General features: G+C 41.6%; 1 protein-coding gene across 2 annotated transcripts; it reads left to right on the top strand.

The window, feature by feature from the left end:
* The first annotated feature begins 266 nt into the window (after positions 1-266).
* Positions 267-9,482, top strand: LOC122840632 (plasminogen activator inhibitor 1 RNA-binding protein-like). Of its 2 annotated transcripts, none has more exons than XM_044133173.1 (9): positions 267-735; positions 1,159-1,339; positions 2,311-2,451; positions 3,866-3,934; positions 4,170-4,244; positions 4,356-4,533; positions 5,675-5,740; positions 5,856-6,041; positions 7,593-9,482. In XM_044133173.1, the coding sequence occupies exons 1-9, from the start codon at positions 282-284 to the stop codon at positions 7,650-7,652; spliced, it is 1,410 nt and encodes a 469-aa protein (XP_043989108.1). In that variant the 5' UTR covers positions 267-281; the 3' UTR covers positions 7,653-9,482. The 2 variants fall into 2 exon arrangements, with proteins under 2 accessions (XP_043989108.1, XP_043989107.1); XM_044133172.1 differs by having other exon boundaries at positions 5,853-6,041.
* Positions 9,483-9,872: the final 390 nt, after the last annotated feature.

The following is a 9,872-nucleotide window of genomic DNA, read 5'->3' as shown; positions in this document are numbered from 1 at the left end:
GTAGTTTGGGACATTTCGTTTGTAAGAATCCAAAAAGACCAATTGCATTAAATTAGACAACTTGACATGACGCCCTGCTTAAATACTAGACAGCTCAAACCTGGATATAATTATTCAACAATTGAATATATAAACTCCCCCTTTTTAAAATTAAAACTGCGCAACATGATTGTTTGATAAAACAGTACTTCCATGTAGATAAAAAGAAAAATTTCTAGCACCGCTTATCTTATCTATAACTTGCTAAATTTAACTAAAACTGGGACTTTTTTGGAGAGGGAATGGACTTCGTCACGATTGTAAACAAACACACGGCCTCCGCCGCGTGCTCAGAGTGGCGCGCGCTGCTCGGTGTCCCGGATGATGCTCGCACCGGAAGAGAAGGGGGCAGCTCTCAGCCATCTTGTGGCAGCATCCAGCGATTCGGTCGCATCAAGCCTCGTAGAATCGGAGGTGAATCCCGTAGAAGGGGCGCCATCATGCCCGGACACTTGCAAGAAGGCTTCGGCTGCGTCGTAACCAACAGGTTCGACCAGCTATTGGACGACGAATCCGACCCGTTCGAGGTCCTGAAAGCAGCGGAAAACAAGAAGAAGGAGGGGGCCGCTTCTGGGTCCACGAAAACCGCGGCTCAAGCCGCCAAGCAGCCGAAGAAGGAGTCCCAGAAGGACAGAAAAAACCCTCTGCTGGACAAAAAGGAGGAGTCTCAGGCGCCGGTTCCTCTGAAGAAAGAAGGTAAAATGTGGTTGCCGCTTTAGGGTTTATTTTTAGTCGCATTTCCAACTGTCATGTGCGGCTCCGCTTAGCCACATTAGCTGCTGCTGGGAGGTCAACATGGACCCTGGGCTGTTGTTATTAGAGGACAGGGGAGCCTCACGCGCCTGTCGGAGGAATGGTGGGTTAAAATGTAGCTTTGAACTCCGGAGCAGCCTGACTGTGTGTGTCGCAGATGAAGCTTCCCTCCAGCATCCGAGTTGGAGGCGCAGTGTTGGGTTACGGTGAGCTGGGTGATGCTTCTGCACACGCCGCTGCTCCAGGCTTTGCAAAGCAAATGTGGAAAATACACACCTGCAAGCAGAGCTCCCGCTTCCAGTCCGGAGCGGAGCTCTTCAAACTTTTTATTGTCTACCCAAAATAATAGCGTTTGATCTCTCACAGGAATCAGACGGGTGGGCAGAAAACCGGACCAGCAGGGTCAGTCCGGATCCCAGCATCAGGGCGGGCAGGGCGAAGGTCGACCCGCGGATAAGAGGCCGGATCGGAGACCTCCCCGGGAGCGGCGCTTCGAGAAGCCTGCCGAGGACAAGCCGGAGGGAGGCGCCGACTTCCCCGTAGACAAGTGAGACGCTGATCGGCATGGAGGTGTTACTGGGAATCAACCTCAAGTTTGGTTCAGCCGGTTTTTCCAGGGAGGAGAGCAACGTAAAAATAAGCTACAGAGAGGTTTTTATGAAGATATCAGGGCTTATTAACATAATGTGATGTAAATTAAAACTAAGGCGACATTTCCTCTGCATGTCCAGGTTTGGAGGAGTCACAAAACTCTTGATTTAAGTAAAGCCATATTGATCAGATCTAGATAATGGCAGCACCAATCCAGTATTTTCACTTCCGATACCGATATGTGAGGTTTAGTATCTGCCCATACAGATGCGATACAGAAAACAGTGCTGTGTTTTACACACAGACATAACTGTGCTGAATTACAAATTTGTTTCGTAACTCTGGACCAGGACACTTAAAAAAACCAATAGTTTAACTAGTTTAGTCAAACATGTAAAAACAACTTTAATTTGTTAAGTCAGTGTAAAGACAAAAATACTAGGTTATCTACCTTGGTCAAACAAGTAAAAAGTAAACAGCAACTTACTTTCTGTGACTGTTTTTGCAGAAAGCAAAGACTTAGACTGAATAGATCTACCCTTATAGATTGGGGACATTGTCACCGATACCCAATCTAGAATTTTTTCCTATATTGGGACCAATACGGATATTAATATCAGATCAGTGAATCTCTAGTTCAGATTCATGTCCAAAGGGAAAATAAATTTTACAGCAACTGGCAGTAGAAACAACAACAAACCAATAGTTAATGTTTAACCAGAGGGGTGTGGCCTCGAATTAAATATTAACTATTAATAAACCTTTAGCCAATTAGAAGTTAAAAAGACAAAACTGGTTTATCCTTCTTTTAGCAAGATGCTAAAAGGAGAATAAGCTGTGCTTAATTCTTCAAATGTGAAATCCTCTCGCTTTAAGAGACAACAAAATAAAAATAGAAACTGTATTGTGTTATTTTTTTCCCATCAGGCCTTCTGGAGACAGGCCTCCCAGGGGGCGTGGCGGCGGCCGGGGTGGGCGAGGCGGCCGAGGCCGCGGCATGGGCCGCGGCGAGGGCTTCGACTCGCGCGGGAAACGGGAATTTGACAGACACAGCGCCAACGACAAATCGTGAGTGAAGCGTTGCACTGTAAAAAGTGACTCGCAAGTGAGATGAAATGTGTTAATGTAAGTCAACAGACGCTTGTTGTTTTAACGTTTGTGTGAGGGAGCGTTGCTTTCACATTAACGGAAAAATGTATGTCTGTTTTTCTTCATCACGTGGTAAATCTTATCTTGTCAGACAAAATGAATTTATTCTGCTGTGGGTAAAATATTTACACGGAGATGCATCTGCAGATTTCTGACAAACACCAATTTAGATTTAGCTTGAGGAGCTAAATACTTTTACTGGTTTTCCAGTCATGAACAGTGGCTACTATTTACATTAGGAACTAATGTAGGGGTGAGCAATATGCACTGAAAGTTTTAATTATCATAATATTGTATTATATCCAGATGACATAAAAAATTTGACTTGTATCACTAAAATATACACAGTAACTTCATTAGATGTTTTTTTAAGTTATTGATGTTTATTGATTAATATCAATGGAAAAACGGGAGAAAAATAATAAACTAACAATCCCAACAATGAGGGCAGTTTAGGGGAGAGTTAAGCATCATCAATGCTCACAGCTGGTTGTGACGGCAGCGAATCAACGCTCTTGTAAGAAATTTATTACGATAAATAAAACAACAAACACCCGTCCCTATTAGAAACAGGTGATGTCACGTGTTGGTGTTAATTGTTTTAAACTAAAACAACATGATGACTGAGTGGACATTTTAAACTGTTTTATTTGTGGTTAAAACGGTGAACAGAGGTATCTGTAAACGGCAGCGTTTTTGTTACAAAAAACCCCCAAACTTTTAAATCCTTCAGTAACCACTTCCACACCGAAGAGCCTTTATATGTGTGCGTTCTGTATGAGTAGAAACATGATGCTTTCACCCAAAAGAAAAAAGTCTTTTTGAGGTTACTTGAAGCAATTTCTCATAGTGTGTCTGATCTTATAGAATAGAGACTGCATGTAGAGTTCAGTTTTACAGAGCAGCACAGTGTCCGGAATCGGTAGATTTTCTAAATTCTCAGGTTTGGATGAGCACAGAAGAGGAAACTGAAGTATGGAAAAGTGTTTGCGTCCAAAGATTATTTCATTATTATTATTCCTTTTTCGTGATTTGAGAATGTGTTTGGAAAATAGTTGAAATTGGTTCAGAATCCCCAAAAAAGCTGTGGAACAGCCCTTTACCACCTAATCGACTCACCGTCGGCTTCACTTCTGGATTATTTTATGATGAAATCAAAACTCTGTGACGCTTTTGCTCTCAAAATGTCAAAAAGCAAAGTTTTTTATTTTTATTTTTTTTTACTTGGAAAAGCCTTTTTCTGAAAATTAAGCTCTGAATTTTTATATCTTTCCACACTTTCCTGGCTTATTTGACTTCCTCCTTTAAATAAATGCTCCTTTTTCTTTCCCAGTTCAAAAACTGAGGAGAAGCGCGGCGGCTCCGGCTCGTACAACTGGGGCACGGTGAAGGATGACATGAGGTGAGTAATGTTTTTATTTATTTATTTTCCAAAACAAACAGGGACACTTCGCTTGGTGCCGTCGCCTACGAAGCGCTTCTATTTTTGGAACAAACACACAAGTGGCGGTTTTGATGTTTCACACGGGGAGGGCTGGGTTAGGTCGAACATGGAGCAGTTTTAGCTTTTTAACATTTTGGGATTCTGTTTAGAGCAGAAGTACGCTGGGAGAGTTGACGAAGTGGTTTGCTTTCAGTGAGGCCGAACAGACCGCCGCCCCAGAGCCGACTCCGGAGGGAGAGGAAAACGCGCCCGCCGGCTCAGAGAACAAGTAAGAGTCGCAGGACTCTCTAACGGTCCACGCCATGCATGTATAGGACATGGACGAAGCAGAGTGAGGACGGAGTTCCCACACAGCCGTTTTTTTTATTTTTCTTTCCAGAGAGAACGAGGTGGAAGAGGTGAAACAGGAAGGCCCCAAAGAGATGACGCTGGACGAGTGGAAGGCCATGCAGGACAAGGAGCGCACCAAGGTGGAGTTCAACATCCGCAAGCCCAATGAGGGAGCCGACAGCCAGTGGAAGAAGGGATACGTGCTGCACAAGTCCAAGAGCGAAGACGTAAGCGAGCGTCCTGTCCAAGATAGTTTGTTCCCAAAGGGCACTGATTGATTACCTCTTTTTTAAGCGATCGGTTGATACGTGCATGAGAAAAAGATCTTTACCTCTGTGAAGGTCTGAAAAGCAAAACACAAGCTGCGTTTCCGTTGACTGTAAAGTTGTGCTAATTGAAATTGCGAAAGTAAATTTGCTTAATGGAAACGCCAGGTTTAAAACATGTTTTATTGATAAAAAGCTTCTGTGCTAGATGGAGGTGGTTTTTCAGCCATATTGACTCAGATGTATTTTGCAAAACGGAAACACCTTTTTTTTTCTTTCTTTTTTTTTTTGTATCAGGAGTCGCATGATCATCAGCCGGATGTTACTACTGGTGAAAATGACAAAGAAGCCGACAGGAAGTAATAGGAGGATGATGGATTGTTTTTCGATTTCTGGCTGCACCGGCATCATTGCAGCATCACTCAGATCGTAAAAAGTTCTGCCATTCAAAAGTGTGGAATCCGTAGCTCTTCTGTAAAATCGCAGATGCGTAGTTAGCTGCTCCAACTGATAAGACGCCAACGTCTCCTTCAATTGGCTGATGGGTGATGAGCGTCAGCGCCATAGATGAATATATTTAATGTGACTCTTTACATCCGTCACTGCCCTGATTTTTGATGAATTATATGAACAAACTTATGCAACTGTGATTTTAATGTATCACACCTCTTATTTAATGTAAACACCACAATTGAGAAATGTATATTTTTCAACATTAGAAGGGAAAAAAAAGAAGAGTCCTGTAACTCTTTGTTCCGAGTTACTGAGCGACGGTAAATCAGGCGATAAATTGAGTTATTTTACTTCTGTGATATTTCTGACCTTGTGATAACACAGGAAAGCAAAAAAAAAAAAAAAACGGTCAGGCTTTTTAAAGATCGGTGATCGGTGCACCACTAGTTTCTCCTGTTGCTGCTACTCAGACCGGCAGTTAGTTTTCCCTCTTATCTTTGTAATGAGATGACATCATGAATGACTTCAAAAGTCCAACATACTATCAAGTTTTCCTCCTCAGGAGACTTTTTTTTTTGTTGTTTTCATGCGTTTTGTTTTTTAAGTAGAAGAAAAATAGGCCAACGTTTATTTTTGTCGTCTTTTCCAGAGGCCTGTTGGTGCTTTGATCGACGTGTCGGAAACAGAAGCAGAACCTCAGGCTCTTTTCAACAAGGTAATCAGCCACATATACACTGGAAACATTCATCAGTGACTTATTAGAAAAAAAGAGAAAAAAAAGGTTGTCAAAAAACGTTTTTGATCGTCGTACGCTGCTATTTTACCAGCAGGGCGCCGCCGACGAGTCCTCTGACCACCATTTCCGCAAACCAGCCAACGACATCACATCCCAGCTGGAGATCAACTTCGGAGACCTGGGGCGCCCAGGGCGCGGGCGTGGCGGCGCCCGCGGGGGCAGGGGCAGCCGCGGTGGGGGAGGCAGCCGGACGGCACGCGGGGGAGGACGTTCCGAAAAGGTAACGACAATACCACTGCTTAAAAAAAAAGAAAAGCATGAGCAGGAAATAAGAGCGGTGAGGTGGAAAAGTCGCTGTGGAAACAACGAAGCAGTTCAGCCAATCAGAGGTGGCTGGCTGACCTCGGGCCAGCCGGGTCAGTGGAAGGTCAGCAGAAGCCGGCTTTGGAACGCAATCAGTTCACACACGTCGTGTTTAGTTTTGGCAAGTTTTGCAAAGTGAGATTTAATTTTTTAAATTTTTAGGTAACTGTAGGTTTGGCTGTGACTGAATAGAAATACAAATATATGGGAGATCAATCACACAAAAAAATGTGATTTGCATCACTAAACTGCGCATAGTAACTGCATTTAATCTTCACTTCTTAATTCATTTTTTTATTTATTGATGTTTATTGATTCTTTAAATAAAATAAAAAAACAGTGAAGAAAAGTAGTGAAGCTGACAATCCCAACAACACAGAGAGTTTTGGAGGGAGTTAAACATCATTGACTGAAATTTATAGTTGCAACGATGAATCAAAATTCTTCTCATGATAAGAAACCAATCATGATAAATGATAAACGATACGATAAATGCTCATCCCGAACCAGGACTGATCAGCTGATCAGAATTTTGCAGCCAGTTCCTGGCAGTCGGTTTTTCTAGCTGAATTTTGGGAGATCGGCAATCGGCCAATATTTTCATCCGAAAGCGATTTTTTATTTATCTTTTTATGTTATAATTGTCATGGGGTGATTCTGTAAAGTTTTGCCTCAAAGCCAGATGAATATAAATGTACACTAAAGTTTTCAGTAGGGTTGCACTGATAATTTGACCTTCATTTCTTTAACTTTGGGTGGTTAAAAAATATTCACACCCCCTTGCCAACTTTATTGCTGTATTGAGGGACTTTTCAGGCAAAAACAAATCAGAGTCAGCACATCAGGCTTTTTAAATATTGGTGATCGGCCAGAGAACTGTCATCGGTGCATTCATGGTATTATTACAACTTTATGTTGGTAACATTATGACTTTAATCTTTGCCTCCTTTTTTGTTCTTGTGTTATTATGTATGTGGTAGTATGGCTTGTTCTGGTGTTTTTCTTTTTTTTTCTTACTTTATTGTCCTCCGACTTTATTCTTATTGCATAACTACATTTTTGAGTGTTTTTTTATTTCTGATAATATTATGAATTTATTCTCTAAATGAGTAAAGTAATTTAGACTTTATTCTTCTTAATCTGGCTCTGACACTAGATCGTAACTTTATATTTGGCAGGTGAAGAACAGCGATGTGCAGAAGATGTTCAATAATTTGTAAATCAACCCCCAGTTGTTCAATAAACTGGAAAATAAAATAAAAATGAAAAAGCCAATGTTAACTGCAGCGATTACACTTTATAACTTGTGTAAAGTCACTCCAAATTCCAGGGAAATGGTTCAAGCTTTGTCCTGCAGCCAAAGCTTGAGATTGTTCAACAACGGTTACATTCTGAAACTTTTTTTTTTTTAATTTTTACATTTTTTTTTTTTAAGCGTAAATATTGTGTTGTGTGTTTGTCCCGCCAGGCCAGCGGAGTGTCAGTCCCCAACGTGGACGATCCCGAGGCCTTCCCGGCCCTGGCCTGAAGACGCCGTCTTTTCCTCCACCAGCCCACCCATCTGCCCTTCCGGGGGCCCCTCCTCTACGAGGCTTGCATGCTTACCACATCTTCAAGTATATAAGGAAAAAAAACAAACAAAAAAAAAACCAACAGTGAAAAAAAAAAAATCAACAAAAAAACAAGGCAGACTGTCATTCCATACCACTCACACCAGAGGACTCGAGTTTTATCGGTTTTAAAGAAAAGACAAAAAAAAACCAACAACACCCAAACAGATGGAAAAAGGACCTCTTGTTACACTGAAGTTTTGTATTTAGGAACATGAAAGCAGGGATGTTTTTATTTCCTCCCCCCTCCTAGAGATCATGCATACTTCATTAATATTTTTGTGCTGCTTGAATTCCTGCATTTCAATTCTGCAGTTTGGTTGAAGTGTGAACATTGCTTTCCTTTCAAAAGCTTTTTTTTTCTTTCATTCTTTCTTTTTGCCTCCCCACCTGATGACTTCAGCACAGTATTAGGTCATCTGTAGAAAAGACTGTCTACTGGCGTTCCCCTCTGACCCACCAGTAATACACACTGATGTGGTAGTGCTACACTACATAAGAAACGTGTGCTAGATGTCTGAAGAACAGCTTAACTTAGGTTTTAAAGTGTAAATAGTGGCCTCCTGACTACCCATCGCCTCGCCAGGCACGAATCCAAGATGGGGGAACCAGCAAAGTGACTTCATACAACAGCTTGGTATTTTTCTGCTTCTTGTGCAGTGAAGGTCAACGCCTCTTTTCTTCTTCTTCTTCTTTTTAATAGTGGACCAGTGGTTAGTAATGTTTGTATCCCCTGATCCAGATGTGCTACCTGTGTTTTCAGGGCCCAATGTATTTTAAGGCTGGTCCTCCTAGGTCATACGGACTGTACAAATTTGTACCTTCAGGACCACTAAGCAAATGTTTTTGTTTATTTTGAAGTGTGTGTGTGTGTGTGTGTGTGTGTGTGTGTATAGCTGAGCGTGAGACTGAATGTGTGAGTTTTGACAGCTATAGAATTTGAAGTATTCCTCTGCTCTGAACTTTGCCATTCTTTTACAGAAAGACGGGAGGTTCTCACCTGAAATAGTGAGAAGTGATTAAGACGTAGATGGACCACGGACATATCTTCAGAGCTTAAAGCACTTGTTTTTATTTTTAAATCACCGACTGTCCTTTTGAAGTTTTTTTGTGTTTTTTTTTTTTTTTTTGCAGTTGAACGTCCTCTTGTTTTTTTTTTTGTTGTTGTTTTTTTCTTTATCAAGTGCGGACTCATCGTTGCGTTGTGTTCAAGAAACGTCAGCCGTCATTGTGGAACAATCATCGGGCCACAGAATGTAATGTAAGCTAATGGTGCCTTCAGCCGCCTGTGTCGGTGTTGACAGCGAGCTTTTTATTTTGTTTTTTTATTTATTTTTTGTAAGTACACCCCCACGGTCTTAAAGAGACGGGGGGTCTATTCGAGCCTGCAAACTTTGTACCATGAGCGCAGTCTGGCCAGGTCGCAGTGACTCTGCATGCGCTTTTTCTTATTTTTTTTTCTAGTCTCCCCAACCGTGACATCTGCCGCACACTTCCAGAGCGTTGTGCTAAGACCGCAGGAGGGTTAGGGTTAAAATCAGCATACTTAACATTAGGTTCGAGGTAAGATGGAAGGCGTCGGAAACACGGAGGGGAGTTAAAGCTTTACATTTTGTGCTCCATAAAGGCTCACTGACGTTGCGCCGATACAGACGGCTGGAGCAGATTTCTCATTTGACTGTTTGAGCCACATGACTATGAAACTTTCTCTATAAACATCCCTGTTCTAATAAAGTGCTCTAGAGGTGTGATGGGTCTGCTTCGTGGTTTTTGGGTTGGTTTGAATCAGTGCTGTATTCCTGACTAACAATAACAAGGTTGCTTGTATTTATTTTTGTGTGGCTGGGAGTCCTAATTTATCAAATTTTTTTGCTCATTGAGTAACATTGTATCATGTGTAGGACATTTGACTGTGTTGGTCAAAAAGTAAAGAACTTCCTAAATTAACTTGAATCTACAAATATGAACCTCTTATTTGTAATGTCCTGGCAAATTGTTCCAAGGAACACCATCTGGATGTAGATTTTATACTGATTCCCCAATGACTTGGATGTGATTGACTCGAATGACATAAAAACAAAAACGGTTTTTATATTGGAATCATTTTAACATTTTTTTTTTTACTACAAAATGTTTGA

Source organism: Gambusia affinis, linkage group LG12, assembly GCF_019740435.1.
Source record: "Gambusia affinis linkage group LG12, SWU_Gaff_1.0, whole genome shotgun sequence".
NCBI lineage: Eukaryota > Metazoa > Chordata > Actinopteri > Cyprinodontiformes > Poeciliidae > Gambusia > Gambusia affinis.
Note: the sequence above shows the minus strand (reverse complement) of the source record. Positions and strands in the feature narration are given on the sequence as shown.

Bases quoted from the DNA above. Each gene is read 5' to 3' on its own strand.
- LOC122840632 (XM_044133172.1), top strand. From the start codon at position 282: ATGGACTTCGTCACGATTGTAAACAAACACACGGCCTCCGCCGCGTGC. The intron at 1,340-2,310 runs GTGAGACGCTGA...TTTTCCCATCAG, and splicing joins GCCGACTTCCCCGTAGACAA to GCCTTCTGGAGACAGGCCTC. The intron at 4,534-5,674 runs GTAAGCGAGCGT...CGTCTTTTCCAG, and splicing joins ACAAGTCCAAGAGCGAAGAC to AGGCCTGTTGGTGCTTTGAT.